Source organism: Misgurnus anguillicaudatus, unplaced genomic scaffold (assembly GCF_027580225.2).
Source record: "Misgurnus anguillicaudatus unplaced genomic scaffold, ASM2758022v2 HiC_scaffold_27, whole genome shotgun sequence".
Classification (NCBI taxonomy): domain Eukaryota; kingdom Metazoa; phylum Chordata; class Actinopteri; order Cypriniformes; family Cobitidae; genus Misgurnus; species Misgurnus anguillicaudatus.
Window position 1 is genome coordinate 2,720,362 of NW_027395277.1, and position 21,317 is coordinate 2,741,678.

The 21,317-nt window shown below is 35.2% G+C and overlaps 2 protein-coding genes across 2 annotated transcripts; both read right to left on the reverse strand.

Moving 5' to 3' along the window:
* Nucleotides 1–1,398: 1,398 nt before the first annotated feature.
* Nucleotides 1,399–8,219, reverse strand: LOC141362456 (insulin-like growth factor 2). Its single transcript, XM_073864549.1, has 4 exons — nucleotides 8,028–8,219; nucleotides 7,077–7,227; nucleotides 5,319–5,488; nucleotides 1,399–4,140 (listed from the first exon to the last, which is right to left on the reverse strand). Exons 1-4 carry the CDS (start codon nucleotides 8,091–8,093, stop codon nucleotides 3,898–3,900), a joined length of 630 nt encoding a protein of 209 aa, XP_073720650.1. The 5' UTR covers nucleotides 8,094–8,219; the 3' UTR covers nucleotides 1,399–3,897.
* A 4,058-nt stretch (nucleotides 8,220–12,277) lies between these two features.
* Nucleotides 12,278–20,812, reverse strand: LOC141362472 (tyrosine 3-monooxygenase-like). The gene is made up of 13 exons (XM_073864576.1): nucleotides 20,701–20,812; nucleotides 19,345–19,548; nucleotides 18,128–18,302; nucleotides 17,962–18,050; nucleotides 17,749–17,816; nucleotides 17,623–17,673; nucleotides 17,395–17,540; nucleotides 16,872–17,007; nucleotides 15,897–15,966; nucleotides 14,171–14,227; nucleotides 13,986–14,081; nucleotides 13,777–13,910; nucleotides 12,278–12,842 (listed from the first exon to the last, which is right to left on the reverse strand). Exons 1-13 carry the CDS (start codon nucleotides 20,782–20,784, stop codon nucleotides 12,683–12,685), a joined length of 1,470 nt encoding a protein of 489 aa, XP_073720677.1. The 5' UTR covers nucleotides 20,785–20,812; the 3' UTR covers nucleotides 12,278–12,682.
* Nucleotides 20,813–21,317: the final 505 nt, after the last annotated feature.

Consider the following 21,317-nt stretch of genomic DNA (forward strand, 5'->3'; position numbering starts at 1 on the left):
ATGCCTTTAAAGATGTCCAAATGAAGTCCTCAACAACACTAATGATAAATACATTTTTAATATATTTACGGTAGAAAATTCACAAAAAAATAAATGGAGCATGATCTTTACTTAATATCCTAATGATTTTTGGCATAAATAGTTTTTATAATTTTGACCCACACAATGTATTGTTACGGGCTGTCAAAAGATTAATCGCGATTAATCGCATACAAAATAAAAGTATGTTTGCGCTTAATATATTTGTGTGTGTATTGTGTGTAATTATCATCTAAATAAAAAATATATTTAAGAAAAAAAATGTATGTATTTTTATATATATATATATATATATATATATATATATATATATATATATATATATATATATATATATATATATATATATATATATATATATATATATATATATAATATAAAATATATTAAAATCTAAATAAATATTTATATACATGTAAATGTTTCTTAAATACATATATGCATGTGTGTGTATCTATATATACAAAATAGTTACACACTATATATTATGCAAAAAACCTTTTATTTTGTACACTGAAAAAAATGATTCATTCAATTTACTTAATTTTTTTAAGGTAAGTGGTTGCAATCAATTTATTTATGCTACATTTAAACAAAAAAGATTAGTAAAGTATAATAAAATAAAAAACTTTTGTTTAAATGTAGCTTAAATTAATTGATTGCAAACACTACAAAAAAATTGTAAATTGAATGAATCATTTTTTTCAGTGTATGCGATTAATCGCGATTAATCTTTTGACAGCCCTAATTGCTACAAATATACCCGTGCGTGCGACTTATGACTGGTTTTATGGTCCAGGGTCACATATGTCTTTTAGACATCTGACTAACCAACAAATCTTAATCCTAATCCCACCTTTAACCATAATGTGAATCATGTAAGAATTTCCCAGAATAAAAATGTATATTTAAAATCTAATGACAGAAAGTTAAGCTTAAACTCAAAATATTAAATTGTCAAAAGGCTATTTTAATAACCTACATCCCTTATCAGGAATATTGGATTGGAATTATTATTGTTTTTCATTTGTAAAGTTCAAGCCAGGTTTATCAAATATTAAATTCACTTAAACTGTTATACTAAATTTGTACGGGAAAGAATAAAGTGCACAATGGAAACGTTGGATATTGAATGTGGATGACAATATGAAGCTTGTTACGTCATATATATACTAAATGCATAAAAATCAAAAGACAACTAAAAATGCAATGCCTGACATAACATTTCTGAAGTACATGTCCAACGTAAGGTCCCATTTTTAATTCATCTACTGTAGTCAGAAAATATGCTAAAAGCATCAAGAAAACTCACCTACTAAATCATTTAAAGCGCACAAACCACTCACACGTACACATGACTGAAACGTTTGATAAAATGGTTTTATTGATATTAAAAATGAAGTACATGAATTGTGCATTTCGGACGTTCTAGCGTGCAGCGTTTAAATCAATTTGAACACACAGGCTGCGTGAGCTACTGATATTAAACCATGGTGGAGGAAATAAAACATATCCCTTCATTTTTTTTTTTTGCGCTGAAAGACTTCCTTTGCGCCATTCACACTGAAAGCCCTGCTGGAAAAAACAGCATGGACCAGCATAGGAATTAAGCTGGTTTTTCCAGCAGGGAGTGACCGGATCAAACAAAAGCAACAGACAATGCAGTCCTTACAGGTATACCTTAATAAAAATTGCAATGTTTCCAGAAATACGGGATTAATAAAAAATACTAATAGTGATAATTACAATAATTGCACTGTTTTGTCACAACTGATATGAATAAATATTCGATTATCAAGGCAGAGGGGTCGACCGCGGGCACTGCATTGCAATGCTATGAGTTCATTTTCATGACCTCGTAACGAGAAAAGATCCAGGAATGCTGTCCAAAAATGTTTTACTTGTATTCCCAAATCCACATACGTGAAGCCACTGTTGAACTGCGGTATTAGGGTAACTATTTGAAGTGTGGTTTACTACGCTAGCCCTTCAACAACTGAGATCGAGATGCATTGAGGACTCAAAAAGGAAATATAGGATTTAGGGCATATCGGTGAATGGATATGATAAATAGTCCTCATATTGGATTTGTTTCTCATCCTGCCCTATGGCAGGTAACATTTGACCTTTATCTTCCTCTCTTTACCCCCTGTGTTTCTTCTGTACTATACTTTAAAGAAGCGACAGTTATGATGAAACTGCATTAAAGTGGCTTAGAAAATGTAGTGGCTTATGTATATAAAGACCTGGTGTACTGTATGCAGATACATGATGAAATAAATGCCAATGAGATTCCCATTTGGCACATTATAAAGTAATGCAGGAATGAGGAAAAAGTCTATTTTTATGTGTTACGTCATGCCTAAGCGATCCCGGCTACAAATGCTTTTAAAATATTGATTTCGGTGGCGAACCAAAAAATAAAAAACAAAAAGGAAATATTATTTTTTGGTACAAAGCATCTACAAAAGCATGTACATGTAAAATGGGAATCCGTCAGTGCTATGTATATTTTGTATTTGGACCAATTTTAATATATCATTTTATAATAAAATAAATAATGCCTTTATACAGTGCCAATATTTTTACTTAAACAAACAAAGAGAAGCTTGGCGGCTCATTATGCAAGATACAGCTCAGACTAAAAGAATATTACATGATGTCCCTGGAAACTAATTATAATATATTTATATTTAATATATATATATATATTCAAGTATTTGTTTTCAGGCAAAAGCATGTGAATACTACTGATAAACGTTAAAAATATATGTTAATTAACATTATTGCGTTTTTTCCCTTTGAATCGATATTTGTGCCTTTTTGTAAATAACGTAACAAAAAGCCTATTTCGCAACAATGAGAATGTCACGGTACCAGACACTGAACACCGGCCTTTTTTCCTTATTTGTTTTTTTAAAGTGTGTTCAACAAAAGAAAACATAGAAAATACAAACATCCCACTTTTTCTAAAATCATAATGTCCCTTCTCCCGCAGTGCAACGCAGGGGTTCTGTGCAGCCACGCTTGAGATGCGTGAAGTTCACCACGTCCAGGCGTTTCGACATGTCCCTACACCGTTCCTTGCTTTAATCGCAACAGCAGCGCTAGGACCAAAGGCCAAGCCTCGTTTCAAGGCCAAACCTCATTTCATGTCTCTATAACAACTGACAGCTGCACGCAGTGATATCCCCGCAGCCGAAATGCTCTTGTTTTCTAGTTCAAGAGTCACTTTCCTTAAAACGGAAAGTTGAATACATTTTCAAAGGAAAACAACATGCTTTACAACCCTTTCTCCTTTGAGTCCGTTCCCAAAGCTAGCACCATGACATTTTTGAGCTACACGTTCATAGTCCATATAAAAATAGTGCCTTTTTTTATAGTTACTTTGACGTAATCCGTGGCGATGTGCAATTTGCAGACTCTCCTCTCTTCATCTGTGATTACAAGGTGCTGGAACAGGAATCTAATTTTACACAATTCCTTACAGTGTGGATGTCCCTTTATAGTTAGAGGTGCAAACTATTAGGTTAAAAAAGAGAGATAGTTTTGTCTCGGGAGAATGCAGTGGAATGGGTGCTGTCATGCTAGCTGTTCCTCGAGTCCCGATGTCCTCCGAACCGGCTAAACGTTCAGCGATGTCGCGTCTCATCTCATTTCTTTCATTTCTTCACTTGAATTGTGTGCGGCTTTTCCTTCTCGTTGGTGAATGAAACAGCGAGAATAGAAACTGGAAGAGCGTGTCTGTTTGGGAAGCAAGGTGGGTTGGAGGGTTGCCACAGTGTCTCTGACGTTAGAGACAGAAAGCTTTGATCCCCTAGTCTTTTTTTGATCAACTCTGTGCAAATGATCCTGGTTTCACTTGTGACCGACATAGTCTTCTGTGGGAAGCAGGATGGGCGGAAGCTTGCTGGGAAGGGTGATGAGATGCCTGTGGTGGTGGAGTTGCTCCTGGGCCTTGATCCTCTCCGCCTGCCGTCTGAACTTCTTGGCTCGCAGGATGGCCGGGACGCCCCTTCGTAGCCTCTGGGCGGCCTTTCGTTCCCACGTGTTGTATTTGGAATATTTGCTGGACACGTGCTTTCTTGGGATCTCCTGCGGCTATAACAAACAACAATAGTCATGTTAGAATATGAACGATTGGAAATTCGGAATTATGCATTCAGTCGCCCTCATCAAAGGAAACGGCGCTTGATCATCTCTATTGGCTTTGATGATCTCAAAATGGGGGCAACCCAATTTCAACAAGACTGAGCAACCAAGACTAACAATTTAAAGATTTTGTAGCATTGTTCATGCAGTTTGGATTGTGACATGGTCATGAACCAAGAGGAAAAATAATTTCCTTATTATGTTCCCTAGCATATTCAATAATTCCCTAGCATATTCAATAATTATGGCTACCAGTGTTTTAGTCAAGTCCAAGTCAGGACCAGAGATCGAGTGTCGAGTCCGAGTCAAGACCACAGATCGAGTGTCGAGTCCAAGTCAAGACCAGAGATCGAGTGTCGAGTCTGAGTCAAGACCAGAGATCGAGTGTCGAGTCCGAGTCAAGACCAGAGATCGAGTGTCGAGTGCGAGTCAAGACCACAGATCGAGTGTCGAGTCCAAGTCAAGACCAGAGATTGAGTGTCGAGTCTGAGTCAAGACCAGAGATCGAGTGTCGAGTCCGAGTCAAGACCAGAGATCGAGTGTCGAGTGCGTGTCAAGACCAGAGATCGAGTGTCGAGTGCGAGTCAAGACCACAGATCGAGTGTCGAGTCCAAGTCAAGACCAGAGATCGAATGTCGAGTCCGAGTCAAGACCACAGATCGATTGTCAAGTCCGAGTCAAGACCAGAGATCGAGTGTCGAGTCCGAGTCAAGACCAGAGATTAAGTCCGAGTCAAGACTGAGTCCACATCCAGCTTTATCTGGGCTCGGACTTGCCACCTTATCTCTGGTCTTGGTCTTGACTCGAATACAAGTTGGACTAAACTTCTAAACTGATGGCAACCTGAAGCAAAATACTTGGAAAAAGGGAACGACAGGAAAAATTCATGTGCGTGCCAAAATGTACTGTAAATTTGAAGCCGATAGGTGACCTGTCTCTTGAATTGTGAAATTTTCCACTTGATCAGCAGTTTCTGACTGATAGTTGCTTACTAGTCACCAACGTCCTCTCACTTGTTGCTATTTTGTTAAACCTGCATGCTAGGATGCATGTGTTCAGCAAAAACTGCACGAGATGTTCGGCTTGATAAACTGCCAGTCATTGTTTGTTTCCCACGATCAGCGTACCTGTTTTAATGCTGGCATGTCCTGCGGGGTCGAGGATGAAACATCTCTTTCTGACTTGGTGGGTTTGGCGCAGTACTGTTGTAGCAGAGCTAGGTTACAGCTCCTAAAACAACACTCTTCCACGATCCCACGACGTTGTCCATGCCGATTGTTCGACCTGCTTGGTTGACCTGCGGGCACAAAAGTAAACATCATGAGTCTATGGGCGATGTGAACGACTGTAATTGACTTCAAGATGAGTGGGAAGCTTTACTGGAGTACAAGAAACAAATATTGTTTATGTCACAAACATGCTTGTAATCTCTAAACTTGCCATCGTTCGTTGTTAGATTGCTTGGGGTGGTCTTCATTTGTAAGTCGTAAATAGAAAAGTCCTGTGGATGGTTTTTGGCGGTACAAGGTGGTTTGACCAATAATAACCTAGATGGTCACATAAATGACCAACCTGGATCAACTAATAACTATCTTGGACTAGCTCAAAACCATCAACAGGACCACAGGTACGCTCTGTTAAGCTGTTTATTCCAGCAGTGAGTTGCCAGCAAACAAGCAAACAAGTCAATGTAAATCAAGCTCCACTGTCTTGATTCCATTATGAATGTGGATTTGATTATCAATTCATTGTTTTTGGACTGGGACACATCTACGGTGTATAATAAAGCCAAAATCAGTGACACAAAATGGAGTCTGTTTATTTGCTTTCTCATCTGAACTCATCTTGTTATGCCGTCTAATTGAGCCGCTCGAAAATTAGTTTCCAAGTATTCACCGGGAACACGGGAACACATTCCCAGAAACAGAAGATCAGAGGAGAGCTGAAGGGCAACAGTCTTAGCTTTTGTTTGGATGCGTAAATGATAAAAACGGTGCATATCCATTGACCTTGTCCTTTGCAAGCTCAGCAAAGATAAAGAAAGCATGAATGAGGGAAATGGGGGAGGGTGGAGGAACAGACTTGGCATGAGGGATGGAAGATACAGGACGCATAATGGGGGGCGGAGCTTGAGAAAGGAAGTTTCGATTGATTTTCAGTCAGTTATTAAATGGATGACTTGAGCTTTTCACATTCGCAATAATCTAAAAAAGAGGTCCCTGATTGTAAAATAGGAAACATTGAACCAGAGTACATCTTGTGAATGCAGGGAAAATCTGTGCTGGCCCAAATTGGATAATGATCATTCTGGGCAGTCAGGCCTCAGCAGCCAAAAGAACACAAAGGACCTGTCTGTTTGTCAGTGCTGGCGTGAGGAAGATGACAAATATTGTAAAAGTTGTGATTTTTAAACCCCCTTTCCATGCAGGGGGTGCGCTACAAACATGGTATCCGAATGGGGTACTACAAAATCGAGATCATCAGTAACCTTTGCATATATTGGTTGGTATCTGTTACGCTAAACTGGTAATGAAGCTGTCTCAATCCATCCAGCCGTGTAAACAACTTTTTCTCCCAATTGAGTGTAGCCTGGGAACATTTCTGGGGAGGTGAATGGAATGCCACTTGGGTACTATTAATTTCACTGGAGGAATGTGCAAGTAAACAACCGGGCCATTGTGGTTCGTTTAGCATCCTTTTCAAACGCAATCACAGATATAGCGACAGAATGCGCCAAGTCAGCACAACTTGCCCAGATGCGCGTAACGCGCGTAATGCGCGCACACACACAAACACACGAACGGAGCCATCGCCAACGCAGTGCGCAGCTGGACAGGTGGTGACCCGTACGCAAAGAAAGCACACAGATGTTTAAATGTACGTACTGAAATAGAAGCCTTTATCTTCGCAGACAAACTGTAAGGCGTCCACCAGCTCTCCACCACATAATGTTTCGGCTGAAGCGCCCTCGAAGGTGCACAGGGTTAAAATCAGTATGCATATGGATATCCGTATGGACCAGCACATCTTTACGACCTGGGAAGAGAGAGCATGCGTTTTAGTGCATGATAAATAATTCAAAGTGATCATTTAATGCAAAGTATTATGTTTCAGTAATTCTTACTTTGCTAATATTTGTCATTTACTTAAATGCATTAAAATCACCAATGCAAAACGCAAATATTTTTAATGACAAAAACGTATGATTATACACTGTGGATGAATAGGCTACAGTAGATCTTTAAATATGACGTGCATTTGCGGTAATTATGTATGACATGCATGCACAATTGCGCATCGCCTAGTCATGCATTTTGTTTTTGAAACTACTATTTCAAAAGATCTGTTGATCAGCAATCCTATCTTTCTCATGTGACCATGCATTTCTTAAATGCAATGAATTTACTTGATCTTCCCATGCATCAACTTTTTAATTAATGCCCAAAGACTTGCTTATCCAAGACCAAACGAGCTTTTATCTCCTGCCTCGCAATCTTACACAACGTTCAACAAGTTGCAAGACTTCTCATAGACTCCGTTATCTCGTTTCTCACAACTCAGCATATAATCCTTAAAAACCGACGTCGCCCCCTTGCGCGCGCTCTCTCTTGCGCGCTTACAGTATATCAAGAATAAAGTGTCACAGAACATCTCGCATGATCCAACACTGCATGAAACTGTTATCTATAAATATTAATACTTGTATATTAAATATTTGTGTACATTTTTTTACTAGCTGTATGTATAGCTATTTTGCTAGTCATCAAATGCAGTTTTTAACGCATGCGTTAACAGTTTCACAAACGCTCGTGAAAAGATCCCAAGAAATGTTTTACCTTATTTGTGAAACTCTCCTTTTTCAAGCAGGTGTGGCAAAAAGATTGCTTTAGTTGCACCTCCATGACAGTTACTGTAATGTTAAAAAAAAACTGTGCTGTTGTATTTGGCTGAAAAATAAAGGATGGATTAGTTTCCCCAGTTGGTGTGAGGATGTTGTGTGGAGCTGTCCCAAAATCAGGCGACAGGCAAAAGTTCTCTGAGTAAAGTATTTTATACCAAACCCGCCCCTTAACACCCCCACCTCACCCCCGTCTGATGCCTCTCAAGTGCGCATGCCCGTAAGGGAAAAAAGTGAGGTAAAAGTGGTCAGTGAATCATCAACAGTGACTCGTGCAAGTGCCGGGTGTTTTTGTTAAAGAGCAACATTTATTTAAACAATCCAGATAACAACAGAAATTGTCTTTTTAGCATTCCACCTCAAATTTTGATTATTAAAATTGGTTATGATTTACATTATTCAATTCAAATTTATTCAAAATCGAATAGAAATGTCATTAGTATAAAAATAAAATATATATGCAATATATATGTCTTTAAATGAATATAATTATATAACGACGATGTATAATTCAATTACGCAAGCATAGCCTATATAGTTCAGCGTTCATAAAAGCTGACGTCATCACTATCAAAGTATGTCGCTACTGGGGTGTTTATAGGACAGGCAACGTGTAAAAGTTTACGATGTAAGTTGCCCGGATGAAGAGGAGCGAACATGAAACGCTTGCTGCCGGCATTTCCTCTTCTATCCACCTGCTTTATCGATCCTCGCGCGAATAGTGGCTGTAATGATGCTAATTCACTTTACAGACTGAGACATTCAGGCCACTGAGAGGATATTGAACAATTAGCTGCACTTGAATTGAACTTAAATTGGTTTGATTGAATTACTTGGAAATGTCATCCATCACCTGGCATGCAATAAGGGCCATTATTTGATGCAGATGTTGTTATTATGGGCACCAGTCTCCGCCATATCTGAAAAGCAGGGCCAAAAAGTCTGCTCATTCTAGCAACGCATTTTGCACCTTTGAAATGAATATGAATCATGTCATGTATCGTTATATAATTATACACAGATGCGTGATACTTAATATGAGGATTTTAAGGGTTATTCATAAAAAACGCACTTGTCAGTCAGGATAAAGAATATAAGCCATGAAAAATTATTAAGAATAAAACAAAATTCAAGTGGTGTTTTAAGTTTTAGGTTATTTTATTAGGTCGTTATTAAGATTAGAAAGTGGATAAATATAGATTTTGCTAATAATATATCAAATATAAAGTAGAGAACTGATAAAAGTACAGTATAGCGCCCCTTTTATTATTGCGAAACGGCGCCCCTGCTGGTCTGATAAAGAATTGCGCTAAATGAAGAAAAGGGCCTGCTGGCATGAATTATCAATGCACTCTGTTACTGGAAGCACCATTATAAAGACATTAAACCTCTCTTCCTCTGTCTCCTGTTATCCATCAGATGAGGCAAGCAGGAAACCCAAAAGATCAGTAGGGCCCTGCAATAAATCACTCATCCATGCAGTAAGGAGCATTTTCATCTCAGTCACATAGCCATGCACAATAATGGACAGGACTGCATGTGATATGGGACCGGCCGGGGCAGCACAAATCATTATCCACTTTAGGAGGCACCATGCAGATCAGTCTCTGTCTTTGGCATTGATGCAGGGGTCAGGTAAGTTTAATATGAGTGTAAAGTCGATATATTGTCCAAGTAAAACGGTGTCCGATGATCTACAAATGCAATAAGTGAATGCAAAGATTTTGGTGTTTTTTTTTTTTTAAAGACACCACCTGATTTGTTACGTGCAATTGTTTCTCCACCCGAGGTTTAGTATTTAGATTAAGCATTTCTTTAAATGGACATAAAATTGAATTCCTTATTTTAACCCATAACCTCATGACATCATCTTAGCAAAAGGCCAGCCATTATTCTGTCAATGGACTTTAAACCAGCACACTCAGCGTTTGTGCCTGACTTACATATATGATTATACTGCCATCTGGTGGCGGTCTAGTATTGCAGACTATTTTCAAACTAAAACCAGCTTCTGTTTCTTTTTATTAATTATGAGTCATATTATGGAAGCCCATTTCTGCCACATAAAAAATAAATCATAATTATGATATTAAAAAGTCATAATTATGAGATTCATTTTTTAATAATAATTAAAAAAGACTTATTTTTTTATGACTTTAAAGTCATAATTTCCACTTTTAGTCTCACAATTTTGACCACCTTATTTAAAAAAAATTACATTTTATCTACTTTTAAAGTCATAATTTCGACTTTTATCTAATAATTATGACTTTTTAAATTTTTATCTCATAATTTTTACTTTAGAAGTCATAATTTCAACTTTTAGTCTCATAATTTTGACTTTTATCTCATAATTATGACTTTTAATGTATGACGTTTTTTATCTCATAATTATGACTTTAAAAGTCATAATTTTGACTAATGATCTCATAATTTTGACTTTAAAAGTCATAATTTTGACTTTAAAAGTCATAATTTTGACTTTTTGTCTCATAATTTTGACTTTTAAAGTATGACATTTTTATCTCATAATTATGATTTTAAAAGTCATAATTCAACCTTTTGTCTCATAATTTTGACCAGGTTGTTTTTCAAAAATTACCTTTTATCTCATAATTTTGACTTTTAAAGTCATAATTTCGATTTTTATCTAATAATTATGACTTTTAAAGGCATAAATATGAAATTTTTATCTCATAATTTTGACTTTAAAAGTCATAATTTCCACTTTTAGTCTCATAATTTTGACCACCTTTTTAAAAAACAAACAAACATTTTATCTACTTTTAAAGTCATAATTTCAACTTTTATCTAATAATTATGAATTTTTAAATTTTTATCTCATAATTTTTACTTTAAAAGTCATAATTTCGACTTTTAGTCTCATAATTTTTACTTTAATCTCATAATTATGACTTTTAAAGTATGAAATTTGTATCTCATAATTATGATTTTAAAAGTCATAATTCGACCTTTTGTCTCATAATTTTGACCAGGTTCTTTTTCAAAAATTACCTTTTATCTCATAATTTTGACTTTTAAAGTCATAATTTCCACTTTTAGTCTCATAATTTGGACCACCTTTTTAAAAAAAAAAAAATACATTTTATCTACTTTTAAAGTCATAATTTCGACTTTTATCTAATAATTATGACTTTTTAAATTTTTATCTCATAATTTTTACTTTAAAAGTCATAATTTCGACTTTTAGTCTCATAATTTTGACTTTTAATGTATGACGTTTTTATCTCATAATTATGACTTTAAAAGTCATTATTTTGACTAATGATCTCATAATTTTGACTTTAAAAGTCATAATTTCCACTGTTAGTCTCATAATTTTGACCACCTTTTTAAAAAAAAATACATTTTATCTACTTTTAAAGTCATAATTTCGACTTTTATCTAATAATTATGACTTTTAAAATTTTTATCTCATAATTTTTACTTTAAAAGTCATAATTTCGACTTTTATCTAATAATTATGACTTTTAAAATTTTTATCTCATAATTTTTACTTTAAAAGTCATAATTGCGACTTTTAGTCTCATAATTTTGACTTTTATCTCATAATTATGACTTTTAAAGTATGACTTTTTATCTCATAATTATGACTTTAAAAGTCATAATTTTGACTAATGATCTCATAATTTTGACTTTAAAAGTCATAATTTCGACTTTAATCTCAAAATTATGACTTTTAAAGTATGAAACTTTTATCTCATAATTATGACTTTAAAAGTAATAATTTCGACTTTTTGTCTCATAATTTTGACTTCAAAGTCATAGTTTCGACTTTTTATTTCATAATTATGTCTTTAAAAGTCAAAATTTCGACTTTCACCAGAACAGGCTTTTTTCCACCTTGGCAGAAAAGGGCTTCCATAAATTAAACTAAACAAAATTACAACATTATTTTTCATCATGCATTACCGAATTAAACATGATGCACAGCTTTGATATTAAACAACAGATAATATTCAGTACCTATTCTTGCATTTGGCTTTTTATGGATTATCAAAATTATATTTCAATATTTATGTCCCTGCTTGCTGAAAATTGGTCTGACATTCAGTTTAATAGAAAAACATGAATATAAACAAACAGGCACCAATCAGTAAACCAGTATTATTTTATGAATGATGCAAAGATGTTTAGAAGCAATAAAATGTACCATCTGTAGGAGAATATTACTTATATTTTTATTATATCACTGCACCGACTCTTTGAGGAATACATTCAGAATGTGCATTTATTATACATATTTGTTGATTTTTTATACATATAATTTAAATACTACTTCCGGCATTATTTCATAAATAACTTTTGGCTTTACTATTTGAATTGATTTACACCGCATATGGTCTTAAAAAATAAAAAAGTCATAGATATTAACATAACAATGTCTCTCGACTCAGAGAATGATCTATTAAAGCATTTGCAGTCACAATCCATGAGGTTTTGAGGTTGGTGCTCTGCATTTTTTTTTAAAGCAACGACTTCTGTAGCAGCAGATGTAAACACAGACGCACAGCATTACGATGAGACATATACAGTATGTGGCACAGAGAAACAGGACACATGGCTTGTGAATTAAGCCAACACATTCAGAGCATCTGTGAGAGTCTTCAGGTCTTCTGTGATGGACTGCAGACCCAGCTTGACCTTCAGCGGGTTGTCCAGCACCTCTATGCTGTTTGTGTACGGGTCAAACCGAACATAAAATGGCCTCTTGATGCGGGTCACATACTCTCTGTGTTAAGAAACAAACAATTTTTGTTTAAATTGCAATTACAATCAAGATCTTATGATTTTCTTCATAATTTGGTCCTCCGAGTCATCAATTTAAAATATTTTAAGTTTGTAATGAAAGATAATATTTTTGTCTACAAAGTTCAACATTTAAGCATACACCTTTAAATTAAAATAACATTTCAGTGTTTCTGAACTTTTGAACTGTAATGCATATTGCATGCATAAAATAACAGCAACTAAAATTAAGTTTTTTTATATCTGTTTTTTTTTTTTTATTAGGTTTAATAATTGTTTTTCCTGTTTTTATTTAATCTTTTAGGGGCGGTTTCCTAGACAGGAACTTTCGCGTGCTCACGTGAAACTTTTGCTCGCACGTGAAACTATCACGCGCACAAGTGAAACTATCACGCGTGCACGTGAAAGCGTAAGCAAATTTTTAATTTTTGCTCCATGTCCCCTTAGGGGCTCCATACTGGTCACTGTAAAAAATACTTTGCTGCCTTAAAAAATTTTGCTGAATCAACTCGGATTTACAAGTCATTTCAACTTACTATTATTTATCTTGACTAGAGATGAGTTGTTATAACTACAGGTGAGTTGTTATAACTTATAAATTTAAGTTGACTTTTCTCAACTATATTTTATAAGTTGTGACTAATTTCTGTTGAAATGACTTGTAAATCTGAGTTGATTCAACAAAAATTTTTAAGGCAGCAACGTTTTTTTTACAGTGTGTGCATCTTGAGACTAAACAATGGCAATGTTAGTGAAAGCTGACATCAAGTTAGGACAACTTAAACAAGCATTTTAGTCTAAGACTAGACTTAAGCCTTGTCCAGGAAACTGACCCTTAAACATGAATGATACATGAATTTCTTTTGTTGCTTATACTATTAATTCATAACCAATTATAAGACCTCAAACCTTCTGACCTCAGTTTATCTGTGGCATCGGCGAAGCTCTCAGACACGAAATAGACGGGTTGGTAAGTTTGGTCTTGGTACGGCTGCACAGCTACAGCTTCCGGATCGAACTCTCTTCTCTCTGGCTCATCGGAGAGGGAATGCTAGGAAAGAGTTTAATTGACGGCATAAATGCGGATATCCTAAAATGGTCACTTAAAAAAACAATGGGCACCTACCACCAGCTCTCCGTAAGAAGAGAGCAACCCGGCACCGTACGCTTTGAGCGTTCCTCCCTGCTTACACAGTCCAAACTCCACCGTAAACCAGTATAGCTGGTTTAAGAAAGCAAGACGTTTAGTGTTTTTTGTTGGCTGGAGCGCAGAATTAGCTTGACAAGACGTGAGATGTGCTTTATACTTACTGTTGACAGTTTCTCAATGTCTTCATCAGAGGCTCCAAGTGATGCAAGACCGATACTCTGAGACACAACAGAACTTATGGTATATACAGGATGCATATAAATTAACATTTGGATATTTAAAGAAACATGATATATATGAAAAGCTCAGATGCACCCTCTATGGGGTGCTTTCCGGGACAGGGATTACCTTAAAACCAGGACTAGGCCTTAGTTTAATTAAGAACTTAACAAACATGCTAAAAACATTACTTGTGTGCATATGTCAGTGCAAACTGTTTTCATTTATTTGTTTATTATTTATTTTAGTCTAGGACTAGTCTAATCTCTGTCCGGGAAACCTCCCCTACGTGTGTCTGACATGTTTTCTTGTAAATTAGCTTTTTTATCAGGCTCTTATGTTTAGATTCAGTAATGTCACTTATATGGCAATGAAAAGGTTATTAATCAGTCATTGAAATGCCTTATTTTTATAAATGTCACTTCATTTCAATGGTATTTAACCAATTTGACTGCAAAATCCTCTAAGTAAAATCTCCACTTTTAAAAAAACCTTTCTGAATACAGATAAAAGGCTCAAAAATATCAGTCAATATCCTAATATATTTAGTAAACCTCCAAAAAAAATCTTTTGCATCTTGATGCACATGCACTTAGAAGACTTTGCAGAAAAATCTATCGCATGCTTGCGTGAAACTATCGCGTTTGCGCGTGAAAGCAAAAGTTTTACGTGCGAACGCGATAGATTCACGTGAGAACGCAAAACTAAAAAATTCTGCACAAGGTTTCGCGAGAGCACTTGAAAGTTTCACGCCCATTTTGGGTAGCTAAATTTTTAAAAATATATATTTTAAAGCATTTATATTTATGTCACATTAAAAGAAAAACTGTATGTTACAAACCTGTAAACATAAGGTTTGAAAAGGATAAAATTAAATATATTTTCAACTGCAAATATATATATATATATATATATATATATATATATATATATATATATATATATATATATATATATATATATATAAACTTATAATTTTATATTTTAAACATTCTTATAAATGTTATGCTTACAGTGTATACATTTTATACAAACTTTATATTTTTCCGGTTGTAAAATAAGACATGTATTTGTTGCCCCTGAAATAAAGGTTAAAATTTTTCATTTTCAAAATCAAAAATATATTTAATTAAGCTTTACTTTCTACCCAATTTATTATGGAGCCGCTAAGGGGACATGGACAAAAAATTAAATAAAGTTTAGTTTCGCGTGCGCTTGTGAAACTATCACGTGCGCTCGTGAAACTATCGCGGGCATGCGTGAAACTATCGCGGGCATGCGTGAAACTATCGCGGTTAGTTTCGTGTGCGATAGTTTCACATGTGCATGTGCTCACGCAAAAATGTAACGTGCGCACACGATAGTTTCACATGTGCACGCAAAACTAAACTTTAAAAAAAATTCTGCACATGAAGGTTTTGGCATGAGCACATGAAAGTTTCACGTGAGCACATAAAACTAAACTTTAGATTTTTTTACTCCAATGACACCTTAGGGGCTCGTTAATTTATGTAGCATATATTTAAAACATATTTTGGCCAGAGAATTTATTTTTTTTGCCGTGTGGGTTCTGCCAACAAACCAAATTTGATAAATGCACCGCAAGCAGTCTTTTAATGGCTTTTGCATGAGCTTTTCATATACATACAGACAGTATAGATCTATTACCTGGGAAAACTGTGCGAATGTTCTATCAGCCAATATCGGTACATGACCAAGTAGTTCATGGACACAGTCCCTGTTAAGAGAATACAACAAGTGTTATCATTTAACATTTTACAACTAAACTGTCCTATTTCAGTGTCTTTAAAGGGACATATCACTTTTTTAAAAAAAAATATGCTCATTGTCCAGCTCCCCTAGAGTTAAACATTTGATTCTTACCGTTTTAAAAGCACTTTTAGCATAGCTTAGCATAATCAGTTGAATCTGATTAGACCATTAGCATCGCGCTCAAAAATGACCAAAGAGATTTGAAATTTTTCCTATTTAAAACTTGACTCTTCTGTAGTTACATCGTGTACTTAGATCGATAGAAAATTAAAAGTTGCGATTTTCTAGGCAGATATGGCTAGGAACTATACGTAATAATCAAGGACTTTGCTGCTGTAACATGTCTGCAGCAGGCGTAGTGATATTACGCACTGCCTGAAAATAGTCCCCTTTGTAACTTTCAATGGCAGGCGAATATTTTCGGGCAGTGCGTAATATCACTAGACATGTTACATCAGCAAAGTCCTTGATTATTACGCCAGAATGAGAGTAGAGTTCCTATATCTGCCTCGAAAATCGCAACTTTTAATTTTCCGTCGGTCTTAGTACACGATGTAACTACAAAAGAGTCAAGTTTTAAATGGGAAAAATTTCGAAACTGTTTGGTCATTTTTAGCGCGAAGCTAATGGTCTAATCAGATTCAATGGATTGTGCTAAGCTATGCTAAAAGTGCTAGCGCCAGACCTGGAGATCAGCTGAATGGATTCCAAAACGATAAAAATCAAAAGGGAGCTGGAAAATTAGCATATTTTCAAAAAAAGTGGAATGTCCCTTTAAGGTTCTAAGTAACATTAAAAATATATCTAAGTGATAACTATGAGTAACTATGCTCACATAGTAGAAAAAAGTCAAGAGTTTGGATGTCTTACGGTTCAGGGGAGTGCATGGGCGAGGAGGCGTGTCGTATGTACTGTGTACACTGAAACACACGGAAGGCCAGACTGGCCAGAAAGTCTCGTGCAGACAGGAGACCGGCTACTGGTCTCAACTGAAATCCAGTACGCTCTTTATGAACGAGAGACAGAGAGGAGACATGCTAGAATAAGAACAACGACACACACTTTATTTTAATGATTGGTTATCATTTATGTCCATCCTTCATACTGAAGGTCTGGTAAAGGAACCCCTATAAGGCCATATGACTGACACGTAAAGCAACCAATTAGCTATGTGTGCCGCGCATGCTTAGGGGCGAGGAAATGTCTCCACAATAACAGACAAATCATTCATTCACAAACATTTCTGAACAATGCAATGCATTATACCGATGCAGAAGGTCATGGGTTTGAACCCAGCATGCAGAATGCAGAAAAAATGTAACATCAGTCCTGTCTTAACAGATTTCTAAGATAACTTCTGCATGTCATGTTGATTATATAATCCAGTTATTACCTTTCAGGAAGCGGGACACATCCTCAAGCTGAGGGATGTTATCGGGGCTGTAGCCACAGTGTTTCTCTAGTAAATGAAACGCCTCTAAATGTTCACTACAGGCGTGGGTCGTGTACAGATCTCTAAGGGTGGAGTAAACCTCACGCCTGTATGGACACACATCATGTTAAAGTGAGTGTGTATTTGAGTATTATTTCAGTATAAGAACGGTTCCAGAACTTAACTTACCACGTTCCAATTTCCTCTTCAGTATACTCGACTCTAGGAATGGGCTCTCCTCTGGAAAGAGACAGATGTCAATCAAATCTCCATAGCCTGAATGTTTAAAAAGCAGTGTTGTTGTTATAAACATACTGTTTGTATTTAAAGGCAATGTCTCCAATCATCCTCCGTCGTTTTCTGTAAACAGGGTCAGTAAAACCCTGCAAAAAAATAAAGATTTATATCATATCTATGCCACTTGAAGACAAGTTAAAAAATATACGCATGACTTTATGACTGTAAGCTTTTCTATAGCAAGAAAGTATTTTTGTATTATTAGGAGGAAGCATGTAATTGGCCACTTACCGGATGATCCTGATCCAAATCAGGGTCATATTTGGTGACAAGGTGATGGCATTTATCCAGTTCAGCTATTTTTCTTGGAAACCAATGAACTGCAGAAAGACAAAGATATAGTGCTAAGAAAACGAAATGAGAGATACGAAACATTTGAATGGCTCGGCAGACGTACATTTCACCTCTCTGGTGGTTTTGACGTCCTCTGCACTTCTCTTTAAGGAGCTGACCAGCGTATTGACATCTGACAGATGCACTTCACATTGAACGTAATATTCCAACTCTTCCAAACCGTCTTTAGGTTTTCGACTGGGTCTGGTCTCAAGATGGTGGATCTTGGCTTCAAAGGTCTGTGACATTTAGTTGTACGGCATACATCATTTTAAATGTTATATAAGTTTTATGTTTTTTATGCAATTAACTGTATTAATTCCATTAGACTGAAAAATGTCTTATATGGTAAACACGCAAACATAAAAAATGTATTTAATATTATCATACATAAATTATTTAAATACACTGTAAAGAAAATGCACCATGTAGTTAAAACAACTTGGTTTTGCAAGTTGATTCCGCCTACTGTTTTAAGTTTTGACTTTAAAAGATTGACAGAATTAATAAAAACAAGCTGAAATTTTTTAATTGTTAAGTTAAATTAAATTAACATAAACATATATGTTGATTTGACAAATATTCTACATTTTTTTATTCATTTAGATTAATAAAATATTTATAAATTCATAAATAAAAATAATTTTTAACTCAACCACTTATATTTCAGATTTCAAACTGATTTCAAGTATCATAAATAGTAAAGGTAAATGCTAAAAATTATTATTTGGGGGGGGGGGGATGTAACTATATTCATCCAAATATAATCCTTAATGAATTACTTTTATTTTTACTTTATTCATTTATTTATTTTTAGGTCGTTCATTTACCTTGAAGCTTTTGATCCCACACTGAAAAAAATTATTCATTCAATTTACTTAATTTTTTAATGTAGTGGTCGCAATTAATTTATCTAAAATACATTTAAACAAAACAAAAAAACTGAAAAACAAAACAAAACAAAAAACTTTTGTTTAAATGTAGCTTAAATAAACTGATTGCAACCACTTACCTTAAACAAATTGAGTAAACTAAATGTATCTTTTTTTTCAGTGCATCCTGGGTTTTGATACGATTTTTTCAAACTTTTGCCCAATTTTTAACACACCTGACCATGTTTTTATTTTCTGGTCCTTTGTGGCATTTCTAACAATATTAAGTGTCTGGTCCAATTGATAAGGCATTATTTTTAGTATCTGGTCCATAGATATTTTTTACTGTTTTTAGCACAACATTTTAGACATTCCTTTCCATAAAAATCCCTTTCCATAAAAGTCTTACCTCAAAAACCTTAAGAGTCCGTGAAAGCGCTGGACTGTTTGAACTCCTCAGAGTAAAGAAGAGACTGAGCAAAGCTTTGCCATCGCTCTCCTCAAACACGATCTGCTCGCTCAATCCCGCCGCCTCCGCAGCCGCCGCTGCAGCCTCGCGCTCCTTTCGCGCGTCCTCGATCAAACTCTGCCGCCTTCCCACAAACTTCTGGGACTGCTCAAATCACACAAGGACAAGCACAGTTTAATAATAATGTGCTGGTTTTGACTGTAAGATGCTACGGCTGCTGCAATAATAATAATAAGCATCATGCTAGGCGTAATCATTTATTCCTGCTTACCTTGGAATCGGATGGAGGTGATTTACATCTCCAAAAGCGCATAAGAACTTCAATGCAGTCTATGTAAACCTGTCGTATAGCTTAGACTTAATCATATGCATGTGTTATAGACGCTTTTACTGTAAGTGCTTTCTGTGGCGTTCCAGGTTATCAGTGCGTAATGCTGTGCGTAAAATACTTACGCGCCTCAATGGCACCAATATGCAATGCAATTCAGAATTAATTATATGTTATGATGATTAATACGTTGATGTCGTATCTGGTCATGGTTTTCTATATAATCGAGTGACATTAAAAGGACGATTTACTCTTACAAAAAACAACAAATAACAAATTTAGAATCTATTCAAAGAAAAAATATGCATATTAGTACCTCAAAAGTACATGTAAATGGTACATATTACGCCCTTTAAACGGTACTGTAGTATCTATATTTCTGACTTTGTACCTTAACTATAATAAACTAAAATGGTTCATTTTCATCAGGGTACCATTTGAAGTTGCGTAAAACAGTATTTGGACACGTAATTGCTTCATATGCTGTTATTTTGAATGTATGTTTTTATTTAATCAAGTTGCAGCTTTAAACAAATAATGATATTTTTACAACCATTTAGCAGTTAGTTTTAGTTGCTTCGTGACAATGTGAAACGTTAAAATTATCCTCAATATAGACTATATTAAAATAGTAATACTTTTAGCATCCTATAAATATGCATGCTTACTACCTTAGTTGGCTCGTGCTGTCTTCTTTAAAACAAAAACAGCTCAAATTTAATATAAAATATAGATGCTAGGTTTAAAAATATATAAAAATCCAAGCCACTGTATTTGCGCATATGTATAGACTATGTATGAATTGACGGTATCCAAACTTTCAAACAAAGTTTAATACGCAGACAATAATTCCTACTACCGTAACATATTCACAAACAGACAATGAGTCTGTATGACAATATTTTCTTTCTTGTGCAGTTATGGAAAAATAAATAATGTGTGTTATAAAAGTGAATAAAGTTTGTTACCGTGATGGAGTCGGAGCGCTCGAGTTCAGACGCGGCTCTTCTGATGCTCTTCGTGGATGATGTGGAGCTGCTTGACTTATGCATATTCAGATGGCAATGGCTGTCTTGTGGTCTCTTGGGATCGCGAGCCAAATTCTTCCATCTCTTGTCTTCTTTCTCTCTTATTTATAGAGGTGATTTCTCTTGTGCTGACGTCAGACTGATCCCCTCCTTTTCCTACACACCTTCAAGCCTCTCAAGCAACGCGTAATGTGATTCTCTGCGCGTAACTGTATTTCTAGAAGTGTATTACGCTTCAACCACACACATTTTGCAAGCATTTATCTTTATATTTATTTGTATTTATTTAATATTTAATAATATTTTTAACTTAAAAGTAAGACCTTCATTGTTTACTGCCTTCATCTTTTTTTGCAAGGTTCATATTCGTACATCAGAAGTACATATTGGTTCCAAAGAGTGCACATTAGTACCTCAAAACAGGTACGAAATATATACATATCTGTACCTAAATGGTACATACCACCCTAGTGACAGCTTGGGACTATTTTTGATCATTTGTGGTTCCAAAAAGAACCTTTAAGGAACAAGTAAGAAAGCCATTTTGTTTTTTAAAC